Source organism: Monodon monoceros, unplaced genomic scaffold (genome assembly GCF_005190385.1).
Source record: "Monodon monoceros isolate NGI ecotype Baffin Bay Population unplaced genomic scaffold, NGI_Narwhal_1 Super_Scaffold_18, whole genome shotgun sequence".
Classification (NCBI taxonomy): Eukaryota; Metazoa; Chordata; class Mammalia; order Artiodactyla; family Monodontidae; genus Monodon; species Monodon monoceros.
In genome coordinates, this window is record NW_021703774.1 from 146684292 (window position 1) to 146702961 (window position 18670).

At 43.6% G+C, this 18670-nt stretch overlaps 1 protein-coding gene and 1 non-coding gene across 2 annotated transcripts in view; both read right to left on the reverse strand.

The window, feature by feature from the left end:
• Positions 1-3612: 3612 nt before the first annotated feature.
• Positions 3613-18670, reverse strand: part of RIMKLA (ribosomal modification protein rimK like family member A) — a 28022-nt gene continuing 12964 nt past the window's right edge. The window contains exons 2-5 of the mRNA XM_029230659.1: positions 16046-16276; positions 12578-12664; positions 7269-7472; positions 3613-4311 (exon numbers count right to left, since the gene is read on the reverse strand). Of these exons, the coding sequence (XP_029086492.1) occupies positions 3821-4311; positions 7269-7472; positions 12578-12664; positions 16046-16276 (1013 nt within the window). The 3' untranslated portion in view covers positions 3613-3820. The remainder of the gene's footprint in view (positions 4312-7268; positions 7473-12577; positions 12665-16045; positions 16277-18670) is intronic.
• On the reverse strand, positions 5910-5982 carry TRNAG-UCC. Its single transcript has one exon. It is a non-coding gene; the product is annotated as a tRNA-Gly (tRNA).

An 18670-nucleotide genomic window follows, 5' to 3' on the forward strand; every position in this document is an offset into this window, starting at 1 on the left:
AGCCCTCGCACAGAAACGAAGACCCGACACAGCCAAAAATAAATAAATTGTCTTTGAGGTTTAAATAAATAAATAAATAAATTAATTAATTATTTTAAAAAAGGGGGATGAGGTATGTCTCTCTTACTTCCGCTGAGGTGGATGAGAATCCATGCAACTCATTTTCTTTACACAGAATAGTTTTAAAGACCCCTATCTCTATAAGCAATATATATTTACAATTCTTTCATTCAAACAACCCACGGAAGAGCCATTTCTTCCTCCTTCCCACTAGAATTCCAGATGATCCCAACTTATTTCTTCCCCTGAAATGTCACAAAACTATCCCAGACCTTCCTCTCCTCTCCTTCCTCCTCGCCCATCCCCAACGTTCATGGAATCCCCTCTGAGCTGGGAGAATTGAGTCTGCAATTGTGACACTAATGGCTTAAGATCCACTTATATTGTTGATCAGATCCTCAAGCCCCAAATCCACCTTCCGGGGGAACCCCATACCCCTCAGCAATCAGACAAACAGCATGAAGACATTTTTCCCAAGTGCAAAGTTATATATATTCTGAGTGACTGAGCTATTGGCATTCAAGTTCTGACCAGTTTCAAGATGCTACTATCAGACAATGGGAAGACTGTATACAGACACTGCAATTTATGTTACATGAGGAAGACTGTCAGTTGATACACGAGAGTCAAGAGTTTCAGGTTAGATACAATCCATCCAGAAGGCTGAATACACTAAGAGCCTTACGTCTTTCAGGTCATAACCCTCTGAGAAGCTGCATCCTTTTTCAGGCCCTCTACCACTGTTTAGTGTGCTAATGCCAAGAATTTCTGGCCTCTTTAACTCCCCCAGAGGAGGGGTGATAGGAAACTGCTAAAAACCAGATGTGGGAGGCGTCCTTCTACCACCTCCCACGCAATGTACAGTTTCATTAATTAACTCCAACCTCAAAACACCCGCCCCAAGAGCTAAATAGAATAGGCATCTCCCCGAGCAGGAGAATGGAAAAATCGAGGCACAGAGTCAACTTGATTGTTTAAGGTTAATCAGCTATTTTAGGGGAGAACCAGAACCGGCATCTGGCTCTGTGCCCCATGTTCCTTCCAGCAGGCCCTGTGGGCAGCTGTGACGAGTGTGGCCCAGCCACCTGGCTGAGGCTCACAGGGCCCACAGCCAGTATGGGAAATCCCGGAGGGAGGCTATGATCCAGCTGTGCCCCAGCTCTCTAGACAGGGTTCCAAGCAATGATGCCAATGACGACAGATGTCACTGGCGGCTGGAAAACAGGCCCCCTTTGACAAGTCTGGAAGCACCCTCTAGCTGCTGTGCTCAGGATGGGGCTCACTACCATCTATTTGGTAAAGTGGAGAGACTGGGCTTACACTAAACTGTGGGAAGGAGTGAATGCAGCTTCCAGAAAGTCATCACTTGGTTCAGAGGTTTACGTAGAAAGCATCTGGCCAAATCCAACGAGAACAGACCTAGGACCATCCTTCTAAACCCACCCTGAGTGGTAAAGGTAAGGTACATGTCTTAACCTATATAAAGGTGAAGGATTATCGTTTTTCAACTGTACAGACACACGACTGGAATTACAGTTCAGTGGCATGCACCCTATGTTGACTGTATTTAAACTACTACTGTGTAGTGCAACATCTCCATCGCATGGTGCCAAATGCTTTTCAGTTTCAGTTACTTGGTGAGATCTGATTTTAGCCACAGTATTTTCAAAGCCAATTTCTATTTAAATGTGTTGTGGAAAAAATGGAATAGTTTGTGACTTTATACACATTTTACATTTACGGCAGAATAAGTACAGGAATTCGTACACCCGAATGGGTGCTGTTGCCTTCAAACTGGTCACGTTGGGAAGATGTATTTTTAGTCCAGGGAAGCTGACCTTACGCATAACATTTCTAGAACCTTCCTTGGAAACTGTCCACTTGTAAGCATCCTTAACATTGATAAGTCTTTGTCTTTTAAGGGTAGATTTATTCTTTTGAGGAATGATATTTTTTAACAGCCAAAGAGCATTAGAAGATCAGTCTGATCAATAAAATGGGTGATGGAGCTCGGGATGAACTCTGGGGAAGGGTGGTGTAAAAAAACGAGGTCTGACTATAAGGTTATGAGGCCTCTTTTCTTGCATGGCTTCAAAGGTAACTCCAAAGAGGAAGTTTAGTGCTCTTGGTACATGCAACATCACAGCTCAAGAGTAAGGTCTCCCAGGGAAATAAGTACAATCATGGTGACTTTTTTTTTTTTTTTTGCGGTACGCGGGCCTCTCGCTGCTGTAGCCTCTCCCGTTGCGGAGCACAGGCTCCGGACGCGCAGGCTCAGCGGCCATGGCTCACGGGCCCAGCCGCTCCACGGCACGTGGGATCTTCCCGGACCGGGGCACGAACCCGCGTCCCCTGCATCGGCAGGTGGACTCTCAACCACTGCGCCACCAGGGAAGCCCCATGTTGACTCTTGAGTGCATATGTTCTAGTGTATTTGGTTAGAAAGGTAGCTTTGCTCATTTTTGTCATACTTCACAGAAGCAGAAATGAAACGCTCCATGTCCGTGACTTCTCCCAAGGGCAGCGTCATCATCTACTGCTGGAAGAGTTAAAGTGAAAAGCACTTGGTGTCATGTCTACATTGTCCACTCCCCCCACCCCCATCCCCCCACCAAATGTGCAATGAGTTATTCCTGATACCTGAGTCTCCCCAGTGTGGAAAAGTGGGTAAGGACAGGTCTCTGGAACCTGGGTAAGACTAGTATGTCAAGGGGATTGGAGTGTTTCCAATGGCTCTAGCTACCCAACAGGCTCACAACACCGACTCATACAAGAAAATCTCCTATAGCTAATTATGTAAAGTTTCAGTAGAAGAGAGGGGGAAATGATTATCTTCCAGTAGCTTTCTAGGATTAAAAACCCACTCACTTCTAATGTCAAGTGAACAGTCTATTGAAAAGAAGTCCGTGGTGTTCTAGTGCATGCTTAAGGATGCTTAAGTGTGTGGCCACTAGGTCATTGAAGTGCATTTCCAGCTGAGGCCAAAGGCAGCAAAGGTGCAAGAGGCTGCTGGGGCTGGCGCTAGTTGAAGCAGGATCTATATATTTGGAGTGGCAAAGCAATCTGTAGAAAGCCCCAGTTACAGAGCAGGATGTTTGCCAACGAGTGAAGTCAAAGGACGCTCAATTTCACTTTCTACAAAGTGCTTCATTGAAGATGCTAAGGAGGAAGCTCCCTTTAAAACACCATATCCTGAGTGTCAGAGAAATATGGTCAAGATGGTGATTGATGGGGAGCAGAGACTGATTCTCTAATAGCACTGGGACTGTGTATACTCCGAGCATATCTCTCTCTCTCTCTCTCTCTCTCTCTCTCTCTCTCTCTCTCTCACACACACACACACACACACACTTAATGAAGAGCACACAACTGCAGTCACATTCCACCTCTTCTGCACGTGCCTCTGTCCGGTGGTTGCTCTTTTGTACAGTATTTCCAGGAGCCGTTGAGTTAATGGGCTCCACTGATAAAAGCCAGAAGCACAGCACAGAGTCAGCCGTAACATCCAATTGCTTGCAGCAGACATCGGTCTCAAATCCATCAGTCAGGATGTTGTTCTCGGTGAGGGTTTTTATATTAGTGTTTATAAAAACCACAAAGCTAGGCCATTTGCTTCAATCATCGTTAGAAAGAATGCTGAGTGCCCAGATGGGATTTCTAGTTTCTGTGCAAATGAAATCACAGTAGTCCAGATTTTATTCACTCAAAACTACTAGGGAAGCAGTAGGATTTGGTTTCAATGCTGCCAAAAAGCAGGAATTCACTTAAGTTTTAATTCTGAAGCAATCCTGGTGTTAATGTTGTAGCCAGGGTCGGGCAGCATGGGGGCCGGGGCCCCCGCTGTGCTTGCTGAGGACCCCCGGATCTCTCCCAGTTCAGGCTCGCTCTCGCTAGAGGTAGACCCGCTGTTGATGGCGTAGACGCTCTCTGTGACTCCCTGAGCTGAAGCACAGCTGTCTGGCTCTTTCTTCTCCCTGGGACTAGATAGTCCTGGGAGGACAGCCATCTTCCCGGTCTGCCTGTTGGGCAGCAAAGACATGGTGTAGTCTGCAATGATCCCGCCCACATCTAAGTTGCAGGCCTGGTCGAAGGCTAGGAAACCCACGTTGGCGTTTGCTTCGCACACCATAAAGGAGCCATCGTCCATGATGAGGAGATCGATGCCACAGAAGTCCATGCCCAGGATGTTGGACACCTGGATAGCCAGCTGCTTGCCTTGTTCTGTCAGTGGGCACATGACGCCCACGCCACCTGTGGGGAAAGTGCAGTGATGTAATGGTGACACTGTAACCGAGCAGGACCGTATAAGGCCTTCCCAGAAGAGACCCCTACCCATATCCTCTGCCTGCCCTTTGTCGTAGAAAAACTTTAGTCAAAGAATAAATTTAATCAGAGAAGTGACAAAATGCGGAAAGAAAGGAAAACAGTCAAGCAAGATAAGATAATAATACTTTAGCCATTAAGCAAAGTCAAGGACATTTAGTTCTTCCTCAAGGACTGCAGATAATATTCTGAGCCACGTCCTGTGAGCTGTTTTGCAGATACTGAAACCCCCAGCAGGTGGAAGAAGTTAAATGTATGCTACCCACAAGCACGGAGACCCCAGACCGGTTGGAACCAGAAGGTTGATGACGCTGAGAGCCCATTACCTCACCACCAGCCAATCAGAAGAATGCCCACGAGCTGACCACGCCCTGCTCCGTGAACACTGTAATACTCCTCACTACCCCCTCCAGGGCAGGACACACAGTCCTGTGGGCATTAGCCCACTGTGGCCCCCTTTGCCTGGCAAAGCAATAAAGCTGTTCCTTTCCATGATACTTCACCAAAACCCTGTCTCTGAGATTTAATCTGGCCCCAGTGTACGGAGGCCGAATTTTGGCAACAACACCAGGCACCGACTGGACTAATGAATCAAATGACCCTTCAAGGAAGAGAGGTGAGGGATGTCGGGGAAGGGCAGCAGGATGGGCATTTTTATTACCAACAAAAGGTCTGGATGGAAATCAGGACACCCTTTGAGAAAGTAATATGATTGTTTTTTTCCTAGAGTTTAAAAAATGTTTATATCCTCTGACCCAGTCATCCCACCACGAAGGAAATAATCTTATATATTGGGGAAAAAAGCTTATGCACAAAGATGCTGATGGCAGTCATTTAAAATACTGGAAAGTCAAAATACTGGTACATAGTAGGCACTCGATATTTGTGGACGAGTAAATGAAAAATTATAATCTAATTAGCTCACAGTAGAGGAAAGCAGCATAGTTCACAATCATTACTAAAAATGATAGAGTTCGTGACCACATGGGAAAATACTTAAAAGGATTAAAGGCTGTACAGTATGACCGTAATTATGCAAAAGAACATCATCAGAAACGACACCAAAATGTTAACATTGGTTGTCTCTAGACGGCGGGATTAATGATAAATATCGTTTTGCATTTGACTTTGCTGTATTTTCTACATTGAGAATGAATTCCTTTTAGAAATTAGAAGAAACAAAATTATTATTTTCTAAGAAGAGAGAGGCCTGTGAGACAAAAATCTCATACCGAGGTCAGAGAGAGTCTGATTGCCCTTACCTGTTAAAAAGCTAAGACCTCAGATTTAATTGTCTTCCTTTAGTCTCTTTGCAAAGACTTAACACTTGTATTCTCAGGAACTAATGGCTTTACCTTAACTCTGCCCCTCCACCATCTATTACATGGTGTGAGGAAAAGGCTACTGAACAGCTTTAAAACAGCTCATCAAAAAAAGGAATATGGATAAATTACAATAGTTTCTAGTTAAAGAATGGATTTTTTTGTTTGTTTTTTCTTTTGGCCGTATGGCTTATGGGATCTTAGTTCCCTGGCCAGGGATCGAACCTAGGGCCCCGGCAGTGGAAGTGCAGAGTCCTAACCACTGGACCACCAGGGAAGTCCCCAAAGAATGGATTTTGTGAGCTGACTGAAAAGGACAAACTGATAATACATAAGGTTCGATACTGTGGTAAGACATGGGATTGCCATGAAAATTAAATGAGATAATATATTAGGTACTTAGCACTGTGTCAACCTGAGGCTAGCATTTGCTTCTATCACAGCGCTTTAGTCACAGTACCTTACGATGATCTGTTTACGCGTCTTCTCCTTTACTGGACCATAAGCTGCCCAAGGGCAAGGACTCTCATTAATCGCTACGCTGTCAGCCTCTACCCTGGAGTCCACTTGGGGAGGCTGCTCAATCACTCTCAGGAAGAAGGACCAGATTGGTGTTTCAGCCTCTTCATTAGTCACCAGACTTGGTATATACTCATCTGGCGATCTAGGAAATAACAACTGGGTACCTTTTCACATTACCAACATACAAATTCCACTCATGAGGCTGACAATAGACTTCTGTGATGAAGATGAACACTCCCATTCCCCCGGGACCATCTCCATGCACCAAAACTGAAAACAAGCTTTATCAACAGGTTAATGGGATGAGGTTATGCATTTGACCCAGACATAAACTGCAGCTTTCTAATAACGTCAAACATATAAGAAAAACACAATTTTCAAAAGAAACAAGAAACACAATCTTCAATTACAATGGAAAAGCAGAATATGCTATGTCTCCAGCCATAGCTTTATTTTTCAGTTTCTTTTTTTTTTTTTTAATTATTATTTTTGGCTGCACCACATGGCTTGCTGGAGTTCCTGGACCAGGAGTCGAACCCGAGCCCTCAGCAGTGAAAGCGCGGAGTCTTAACCACTGGATTGCCAGGGAGTTTCCCATTGCCTTAGTTGAGACTCTCCTTACTTCTTGCCTGAGCTATTGCCACAGCTCCCAAACTCAACTCCCTGCCTCCCTCTCATGCCTTCAATCCATCCTCTTCCCAGATGTCAGTTTTTCTCAAACACCAATCCTCATGTCACTCCCTTGTTTAAAGCTGGCTGCCAAGTCCTAACACCTACGGGACAGGGTTCAAATCTCAGTGTCCTGACATCCCTGGCCTGACCTCCGTCATGGCACTTACACCCACCTGTCACCCTCCTGGACTGCTTGCTGCTAAGGGAAAGGTCTTGTTTCTAATTCCTCTCTGTGATCCTGGCGCCTTGCAGACGGTCTGACCAGATAGGAGGGATCGAGACACATTCACTGGCTGGGTGCAAACATCCTAATGGAAAACCCTGGTGGCCTCCCCTGACCAATAGTCCGACTGAGCTTTCGTGCCTCACCGAGAGAGCAGTTGCTCTGCATCCGTCCGTCTGTGGAGCAGCGAAGCATAGAGCCTATCACCTGGCCACCTACTACCACCACCCGGATATCCTTTCCGTGGGACTCCTTCACGTACTTCTGGAACAGGTAGGGCACATCGTGGCGGATCACATGGCAGATGTCTGAGAGGTGGTGTTTATCTCTTGCGAGAAAAACAGCTTTCCCTTTAAGAAGAAAGGCAAAGAGCAAGAGAAGTAGTTAGAGAAGCCTCTGAGCGCAGTCCTTGCCATCCCACCTCCAGGTCCAGAGTCATCCATTCTTTCCCAACTCGCCTCACTGTGGCCCCTTCAATTTCTCTGAATCGACTCTTGCGTCTTATCAAATGGCCGTCGAACCTCATTTTTTTCTGGGTTTTACTCAGGTCCTTCTCCTTTCACAACTCTTTTTTCAAAATGAAATAAAAATGTATTCCAGAAACGCCCAGAAGAGGCCAAAATAAATTCCTAGGGATCTAGTCAATTCGGTTCCAGAAACAGTCAGCACCGCCTGTCACCCCAGGATGCTGATTTGGTAGAGTCCATGTCTCACTCACTATTTTTTCTAAATCCTCACACCTCACACTAGGCTCGATGCACAAAGCAAGTGTCAATCAATGCTTACAGAACATAACTAATTGAACATACTTTAGAGGAATTCCCAGTCAAGATGGAGAGAGATTCACAAAAGATAATGACACAGCCTGATATAGCATCAGGAGAGGTCTGTGCAAAACACTATGGGAGTTCAAAGAGGGAGCCACTGCCAGACGTGCTTCCTCCTTTTAAACATAAGAAACTTATTATTTGGCTATACCCATTTAATTCTGAAAGGAATGATCCATACTTCTATTGATCTCTGGGAAAAGCATTCCTTCTTGACTCCAAATTCTGTATTTTCTGCTTGAATCACTTATGCTTTTGCAATTATTTGGCATCTGCTTTTCCATTGCATATTAGCTAACAGATATGAGCAGGGGGCTCTGACAGGTTTGCTCTGTAAACCTGACATACCATACCCTGATCCTTCTTGTTAGCAAACATGGAAAAAAGAGATGGTTTTCCTAAGATATGTGTCACCACCTTAAAAAGAGTGGGACATTTCTGAAGTCTTAATAAAAAGAGGGATGGGTATCAGCCCCTAGTGGCATATAAGACCAAAAAGTAACCTCCAAAACATGTCTCAAACATTGGACATCTGGCACCAGGAGATCTGGCATCTGGCAGCAGATGGCTGGGATTCAATGATAGGCACTGGGGATTCTCTGGACATAGGTAGGATTTTCAGCAGAGATGGGGGCTAAAAATATGGACTTTGTTCCTTGGTTCCTGGCACAGAGGTTCTAATATGGGGCTTAGTCTGCAGTTAATAAAGGAGCTACAGTTTTAAAGCAAGGAGGAAAAAAACTGGGCAGGGGGAAGGGCACTAAGATTAGTTAATCATCTACTGTGGGCCAAACACTTTATATTTTTAAAAAATTATTTCTCTTACACTTCATACTAGCTCTATGAAGCCATTAGGACAAGGATAGTTATTTTTGTTTTACAGAAGAGGAAAATAAAGGTCCACAAGATTAGTAACTTTCTCAAAGGCATAGCCTGCATGAGTCCACTGCCTTCTTTAGATTTATTTCCATATACTAGAGCCTAACAAATGCTGTGACTTTGTTTACTCCCTATCCATTTTCCCTAAGATGTGTGTGCTACACTAGCAACGACCAATCTGAAAATAAAATTAAGATCACAATTCCATTTACAATAGTATCAAAAGGAATAAAAAAAACTTAGGAATACATTTAACCAAAGAAGCTCAAGACTTATACACTGAAAACTACAAAATCTTTGAAAGAACTTAAAGATTGAAATAAATGGAAAGACATTCCATGTTCAGAAATTGGAAGATTAATATTGTTAAGATGGCAATACTCCTCAAATTGATCTACAAACTCAGTGCAATCCCCACCAAAATTCCGACTTCCTGTTTTGCAGAAATCGATATGATGATCCTAAAATTCATATGTAAATGCAAGGGACCCCAAATAGCCAATGCAATCTTGAGAAAGAAGGACAAAGTTGGAGGACTTGTATTTCCCAATTTTAAAACTTTCTACCAAGTTACAGTAACAAGATAGTGTGGCCTGGCATAAGGACAGACATATAGATGAATGGAATAGAATTGAGAGCCCAGAATAAACTCTCATACACATGGTCAATTTTTGATTTTTGGCAAGAGTTCCAAGAGCATTCAGTGGGGAACCAACAGTCTCTTCAACAAATAATACTGGGAAAACTGGATATCCACAGGCAAAAGAATGAAGTTGGACCTTCATCACACCATATACAAAAATTAATTCAAAATGGCTCAAAGGCCCAAATGTAACGGCTAAAACTGTAAAACTCTTAGGAGGAGAGATAGGTGTAAATCTGTGTGACCCTGGATTAGGCAAGCACAAAATGACATCTACAAGTAACCAAAGGAAAAAATAGATAAACTGAACTTCATTAAAACTTTTGTGTATCAAAGAATACTATCAAAAAAGTGAAAACACGACCTACAGAGTGGGAAAATATCATGCTCAAATTACGTATCTGATAAGACAGTAGTAGCCACAGTATATAAAGAGCTGTAAAAAAGTCAATAAAAGACCAATAAGCCAACTGGAAAATGGGCAAAGGATTTGAATAGTCATTCCTTCAAAGAAGATATACAAATGGCCAATAATATGAAAAGATGTTCAACGTTAGTCATTAGGGAACTACAAATCAAAACCATAATAATATACCACCTTACACCCAGTAGGATGGCTATAATAAAAACAAATTACACATTTAAAAGTTGCTAAGAAAGTAAATCTTAAAAGTTTTCATAATAAGAGAAAAAAATTATGTAACTATGTATGGTGACAGATGTTAACTAGACCTATTGTGATCATTTTGCAATATAGCCAAATATCGAATCACTGTGCTGTACACCTGAAGCTAATATAATGTTTGCATGTCAATTATACTTCAAGTTTAAAAAAGACTTTAAAAACAAATATATAAAGTGGGCCCACACATTACTAATGCTTGGAAAACATGCATTGTGGCTTGGGGCTTGTTTTTATGGTGGAGGTATGGTGACTGTTTGCATAATTTGTCGAGGCAAATTAATACACCCAATATAAAAGTTTTGTTTAGTGTGTGAAGAAATTGGAACTTCATACATTGCTGGTGGGAATGTAAAATGGCATAACTGTTGTGGAAAACAGTTTGGCAGCTCCCCTAAAGTTAAACACAGAGTTACCCTACGACCCTGCAATTCTACTCTTAGGTGTACACCCAAGAGAAATGAAGACATATGTTCACACAAAAACTTGTACATGAATGTTCATAGCAGCATTATTTATAATAGCCACAAAGTAAAGCAACCCAAATGTCCATCAACAGATGAACGGATAAACAAAATGTGGCATATCCATACAATAGAATATTACTGAATCATAAAAAGGGATAAAAAACTGATCCATGCTACAACATGATGATCCTTGCAAACATTATGCTAAGTCAGAGAAACCCACACAAAAGGCCACATATTGTATGGTTCTATCGATATGAAATGTCCAAAAGAGGCAAAGCCATAGAAACAGAAAACAGATTAGGGGTTGCCAGGGACTAGGGGAGAGGCCATTGGGACTGACCTTTAACAAGTACAGGGTTTCTTTTTGGGGTGATGGAAATGTTATGGAATGAGATAGTGTAATGGTTGTACAGAAGAGTGAAGATACTAAAATCCTCTGAATTATATAATTTAAAATGGTACATTTTTTGTTTTGTGAATTATATCTCAATTTTAAAAACATCTAAGAATACTATATCTTCTATTTAATTTGTTTATTGTCTGTCTTTCCCTTCTACAACGTGAGCTCCTGGAGGGCAGGAATTTTTGTTCTGTTCCTTTCTGTATCTCCTTGGCACTCTGTGGGCACTCAATAAAGATTAGCTGAATTTTATTTTATGTATACTTTACCACAATAAAAAACTAGTTGAGACATTGCATTTTTGCACTGTAGTACATGTGAATTGTACTCGGAGCCCCATCTTGCCACTCAAACTCATTTCTCTCACTTCTTAGCAGGACCCCTTTCTTTTCCCAGGTTGCTTTGCCCACGCCTGTTTCTGTATGTTGCTCACCCAGTTCAAACTCCACATTCCAACTTAAGTCTCCTTTTCTTCCACCGAAGCCTTCCCTGACTCAGGGCAGAGTGGGCCCCTCCCTCCGTTTGGCTCAGACAGGCATTCACCTGCCACAGAAGCCATCGCCCTGAAGTGCTACTTCTCTACTCTCTACAATGGAGATCGAGAGCAGTGAGTGTGTCAAGTTCATGGAACTGCTCATTCCATGTCCATTAGGGTACCTCCTCTCATTCCAGATGCCCTGAGCAGTTAAGGATGCCATCTGGCTATCATCAGGAGGTACTCACTCTCATACCACAAGGGAGGGGGATGGCTTTCTGCTGCACACGTCCTCTTCAACCACTATGTCTTGAGCACTGTAGTAGGTCTTGGAGACAGAGATGGGCAGGACCTGGTTCCCACCCCCTGAGCAGCTCACAGTCAAAAAGGGGAAAAGGCACATAAATCTATAACTGTCATAAGCCGTAGTACTATGCTAGCGGCATGGATGAAGTGCTTCGGAAACACAAAGGGAAGGGCAATTAATTTTGTCTGGAAGAGAGGGAAGGAGACCAGGGATGTGGACAGAGAAGAAATGACGTGGAGCTGGCCTTAAAGCCCGAGCAGAAGTTCACTAGAGGGCAGAGGAAGATGGCGTTCCCAGCAAAGGCAAGAGAGCAGAGGTTTAAAGACAGCAGAATACATGGTCTAGTCTGGAATGGATTACGGAGGGTTCACGTGGCTAGAGAAAGCTGCAAAGGAAGATGGATGCTGTTCGTCCAGGGCCTTCAGTGCCACGGTGAGGAATATAAACAGTATCTAATAGGCAACACCAGTTCTTGGGAGGGTTTTTCAGCAAGGGAGTGACAAGAAGAGATCTTTGTTTCAGAGAAATTGCTCCCCCCAATGAATAGAGGATGCACTGGCAGTGAAGTTAGGGAAACCAGTCAGAATCAAGTCAGGAGTCTGCTGCCAGAGTCCAGGGAAGGGCTGGGAAGGGTCTGGACAAAGCAAGGACAGTGCGGACAGCGAGGAGGGGGCAGAAGTAAAGACTACACCACAAGCTCCGCAAGGGGGAGCTCCGTCTCCTCCGAGCAGAGAGGAGACCCAAACAGAAGCCCGGGAAGAGGGGCACTGACCCCGGTGTCCGCGCGTGCTCTTCACCACGACTGGGTAGCCCAGCGGCTCGGCTTCATCGATCATTTTTGAAAAGTCTTCATGCCCACCTGTCAAGAAAAGCAAAAGTCAGTGAAGGTGAGGCTGATGGTCCAGGACTCTGTGGGAATTCTTTGGAGGCCTCACATCTCTCTGATTAAGGCAATGTGGACCCATTCCATCGGACAGACATGCAATGTGCAAGTGCCATACAAAATGTGGGAGCAGAGAGATCAGGAAAGCAGCATTATCACGTGCTTCCACATGGCAGAGGCTTCACATGCTCTAGTTCACGCAATCGTCATGACAACCCCGCAGGCAGGGCAGGGATTTTTCCCTTACCTTGGCTGTGGTAGGCAGAATTCTAAGAAGGCCCCCAAGATTCCTACCCGCTGGTGTACGTGCTCTGTATAACCCCCTCTCCTGAGTGTAGGGGGGACAAGTGACTATGCTGGGATAGCATTCCTGCAATTAGGCTAATAATCAGTTGACTCTGAGTTAATCAAAAGGGAGATGATTCTTGGTGGACCTGACCTAATCCGGAGAGCCCTGGAAAAGAAGGTGAAGCATCAGAGAAACTCTCCTGCTGGCCTTGAGGGAGCAAACTGCCACGCTGGAGAGAAGTCCATGTGACAGGGCCAACAGGCAGCCTCTAAGAGCTGAGAATGGCCCTCAGTTAACAGCCAGCAAGTAAGTGGGAACCTCAGTCCTACAACTACAAGGAACTGAATGCCAACAGTAAACCTGGAAGACCCCAGACCCCAGATGTGGTCCCAGCCCAGCTGCCCCTTGATTTCAGCCTGGCGAGACCTAAGCAAAGAGTCCAGCTATGCTGTGGCTCTTGGACTTCAGACCTCCAGAAACTGTGAGATGATAAATGGGTGTTGTTTAAGCTGCTAAGTTTTCAGTAGATTGTTGTACTGCAGTAGAAAACCAATACCCAAAGAAGCCAAGCCTGGGATATTTCTCACCCAAAGGTAAGGCATGACTTGAAAGCCCGAATTGGCTCCACTACGCTCCTTTAAGGCTTCATTTAAAAAATATGAATATTAATCTTTGGGGGACCATTATTCTACCTACCACAGGTGATACTGTAGTTCATCAATTTTTTTTTTTTTTTTTTTTTGCAGTACGCGGGCCTCTCACTGTTGTGGCCTCTCCCATTGCGGAGCACAGGCTCCAGACGCGCAGGCTCAGCGGCCATGGCGCACGGGCCCAGCCGCTCTGCGGCATGTGGGATCTTCCCGGACCGGGGCACAAACCCGCATCCCCTGCATCGGCAGGCGGACTCTCAACCACTGCGTCACCAGGGAAGCCCAGTTCATCAATTTTTTGCAAAGCAAAATACTCTGGGATACTAATAAGACCTGTCACAAAAGTGCTAATGATTAAAAAAAAAATAAAGCAGCATGAAAAGGCAGTGTAGATAATCAGGGGCATCTTTACAATGAGGACATTTTATAAGAAGAGAACTCCCAGCTTCCTGACACCCACTGGTAAATATAACTCCTTTCTAGCCATCCTTTTGTTCTTCCCTTATAATACAGTGCAAGAGGGGTCCTGCTTATCTGAGGCCATCCCCGCACCTGTGCCTCGGACCCCTTTCCCTCTCACCTCCTCAGGGATCTTGCACCATTAAGTGTCCCCTCTCTGCTGTATCTTCAACCTCTCAGTTCAGAATTCCAGCAGCATTTTAAACATGCTCAGTAATCTCCCATCTTAAACAAATAAAACCCATCCCTTCACCCTGCATCATCACTTAACTACAACCTTGTATCCTTACAATCAAGCTACTCAAAGGGTTTCAATTTCCTCACTTCCCATTCACTTCCTCATCCTTGACAAGTTGGCTTTTCTCCCTATGGCTGAACTGAAGCTGTATTCATTGAACTCCCTGTTGCTAAATCCAACACACATCTCCATGAGTATGTTACGCATCCTCTCAGAATTAAACACCCCTTTTAATTACACCATCCTTCTTGGGATGTTCTTTCCATTGGCTTCTGTCATCTCTCTTCTTTCTGTTCTCAACTCTCCAGGTGCTCTTACTTGGCCTCTTGCATAGGTCCTTCTTCCTTTTCCTATTCCCTAAAGGATTCCCTCTCGAACCCTCTTTTATTAAATGTTGTTATTTTATTGTGGTAAAATATACATAACATAAAATTTACCATTTTAACCATTTTAGGTGTACAGCTCAGGCCTCTCTTCATTCTACATTTTCTCCCTGAGTAATCTCATCCATTCTTGTGACTTCACTTAACATAATGGAAGTTTCCAAATCCACTTCCTTAGTCTACACCTCTCTCAGGAGCTCCAGATCCATTTATCTGCTGCCTACTGAATAGTTTTACTTTTATATACTACAGACACCTCAAACAGAATGTGTCCCAAACTATAATAACCTCTTCCGACAATGCCTTGCCCTACCCACCAATCTGTTTCTCCTCTCCCATGGTTCTAGTCTCAGTGAGTGTTCGCTTTCACATCTGGCTGCCCAAACCAGAAACCAGAGTCACTCTTGATTCCTCTCCATGCTCCTCCTAGCCACTCAATCATCATGTCCTAATATTTCTGTCTCCTTCCTAAGTCCTGAATCTGTTCACTTATCTTCATTCTCACTATGGCCACCTTAGTTTAGACTATCATTGCTCATTTGCATTGCTTATAAAGCCTACCAGTACATATCCTGTCTCTACTTTGCCCCTGGTCCAATTCCTTCTCCACAGTGTAGCCAAAGTGACATTCTGAAATCTGATCAGGCCATTTCCCTGCTTAAAGCCCTCCAATAACTTCCTGTTAGTCTCAGGATTACCCCTGATCTCTTTCATGTACTGTATATGGTGACTTCTTATCTTTCTAGCCTTATATCTCAACCCTATCTCCTTGACGTTCCACAAACTACTCAAAATACCACCAATCGGTCATGCTCTCTCTTGCCTCTAGGTCTTTCTATATTCTGCTTTCTTCTTAGACTGCTCCCCGCCCCCCTTGCTTTAGCTGGATAACTTCAGCTAGTTTAGATGTTCTCTCTTTTGGGAAGCCTTCTTTCCTCATCACCTACTAAACTAAATTAGGAGCTCTCCTGTGTATTCCCATACCACCTTGCGCTAACTCTTATCCTGGCACTGCACTGAAACTGCCTCTGATGAACTGGGAATGCCCTGAGGGTAGGACTCTCTTACTTGTTGCTAGAGCCTAGAGCCTATTTTGGTAGTTGGCACACAGTGTGTACCAGCTACATATTTAATGAATGAATTCCAGAGAGAAAGAAGCAAAGACATTTCAGACAGAGGAAATGACTATGATAAAGACTCAAGATGTTGAATCATCTAAGATGAACAGATTCGCCTTGAAAACCAACAAGAGATGCCAGAGGCCTTCTGGGGAGAGAGAACATAGGGATGCAGGCTATTTGGAAAGACAAGTCTCAATCCTATTTTAAGGACACTCACCATAGGAGAAGGTGTCCGGCATGGGGACCCCATGTCCAGCCAGCTCCTGGAATGTCCAGAATTTGTTGATGCAGTTTAGAATGCTCTGTGGGCGGTTGACTAAGCGGCAGCCCAACTTCTCCAGGTGTCGCAGGACGGTGATGTCACTGTCCGACTGCACTGAGGGTGTGGGCACCCGGACGAGCACCACGTCTGGGAAAGTGGTGAGCGCCTTCTGGTTCAGCTGCAGGCCTGCAATCAAAGGAAGAAATGAGCTCTGGGCTGGCCATCATCTAGTCCCACCAGAAGCACTGGTTCCAACAGACTCCTCAAGACTGAACCTAGCAGGAAGATAGCCTTGAAAATGGCACTTGGATATCCTGTTGTAATGAGAAGCTACCGTCCACCCTATACTTCAAACAAATGGGCAGAGCACGACATTGAGGAAACACAAAAGAATGAACAGGGTGGGGCCAGCGGGGGGAAGAGCAGCATATCAAGAATAATCCAAGTTAGAAGAATCCATAGGAGATAATGCAGTCCAGCACCCTCCTTCCATGTAGGACTAGTATTACTCAAAATGTAGTGGCTTAGGAGGCTGGAGACTTAATGACAAGGAATGCAGTAAAGGTCACTTATGGTATCTTTACCACTCTTATGACTTCATCTTTAAAAGTCATCTGGAATATTACAAATATAATGAATGTAAAAATGTCAATGTTAGGTAAAAAAAACAGGATACAAAATTATCAGTACAAGTTAGAAAACGCTAGAAGGAAATATACCAACATTTTAACAGTGGGTAATGGGACTATAGATGATTTTCTATTTATACTTATCAGTATTTTCCAAAATATCTCCAACTGTGTATTACCTTGATAACAAAAAACTTAAAAAAAATCAATATACTAAAAATCAATTCAATATTAAGAAAAACTAGAATGCATCACAAAACAACTGGTCTGTATAGCCAAAGGACTTAAACCTGTATGATACTGGATGAACTGGTAGTATTAGCTTGTAGTGAAGACTCAGAGGAACAGGAGTGCAGTCTTCAATTATCTGTGCGGCTCCATGCAGAAGAATTATTTGGCTTGTCTTCTATGACCTCAGGAGGTACAGCTGAGGAGCTATCCAAAAGAGCATGATTTTGTCTGACTGTTCACTTCTGTATCCCCAGCGCCTAGAACAGTATCCGCTGCATGATAGGCACTCAGTGTTTGTTTAATTATACAGAAGCTACATGGAGATAGATTTGGGCTCAACAAAAGGGATACTTTTCCTCTGCCTTAGGATGGAATGGGCTGAGTGAGGCTCATTAGTCATCCGAGGATGGCACAGAAGGAATGCAAAAGTTAATAAGCTCACAGCAACCTGCTTGATCTCTTTCAACCCTGATATCCTATGGTTTGCATTACTCTAAGTAGTTACGTAGGCATCTTGGTCTGCCTTAGTGAACCTTAAAGGAGTCTCTAAAATGCTCTACAGAAAACATTTTAAACACAGTTTGAGAACCATCTTTTAGGCTTTAACCTAAAGCACCTTTGCTTTCACAAGTGATAAAAGTGTACAACCATAGAACTCCAAGAAAACAGAAGGTACTAAGGAAGTTACTATTCCTCTATTGTGGGATGAATAATATCAATATAAAAACTCTAAGCAAGACAAAACAAAAGCAAGCAAACAGAAAAACCAAAACCACAAAACTACTACATGGATCTAACTTGCACAGTTTCCTCTCATTCTAGATGTTTCACCAATTTAAAAAAAAAGAGAGTAAGCGCAATCGTTAAGTTAAATTGTTTTTAGTACTTCTGCTGATAGTGTGAACCCAAGGAAATGGAATATAATTCTCAGGGATGATTTGTAAAGAGCATTCAGGTTATCTTTACTTTGCCATCGGAAAACAGTATCATTTATACGTGCTTTTTCCTTTGCCACTTAGCGCCCCTGGGGAAAATAATATGAAAGGGGGAAAAGAGTAAACCCTGAATAATATCCTCAAAACTGGTAGAAGAAAGAAAGGTATTCAAGTTGGTGAAAATGGCAAGTAAAATACAGAACACTGAGGGGAAAAGCAACAGCCCAGAACAACATTACATAATGAGATAATATATGCAAAAATGCTTTGAGAACCACAAAACGCTATAGATATGCAAGGCACTGGCATTATTATCGCACAGACACTCTACTGAGCAAGGTAGGACACTGTATGGAGATTTGTACCACCTGATGAGAAAAAATGGCTTTGCAACAGAAAAGTGACCTAGAGAGATGAGAAGCAGCAGAAACATCTGGGTTTTAAATCTCAACATGAGACCACAGACAAACGGTAAAACTTCTAAATGGGAAGAAAAGAATTCAGTCATTTCTGGAAATACCAACCACAAGTGGAGAGAGACAGCTCAGCCTCGATAAGCAGATTCACGTACACCTAGGAAGTCTTACCAGGATTTCATCTCTCTTCTCCAAAGGTAAATCTTTGGGCCTGGCTCATTCCAACTGAAGCCTTTAATAAATGAAGAATGGAATGGGTTAACGTGGAGCTGAAAAGGCTCTCCCAAGCAGTTAGACAGGTCTGGTCTCTGACTGTGTTGGCCGTCCAGCTCTGTACAGAGAGGGACGTGACGTGTTTAGGGAAAGCAT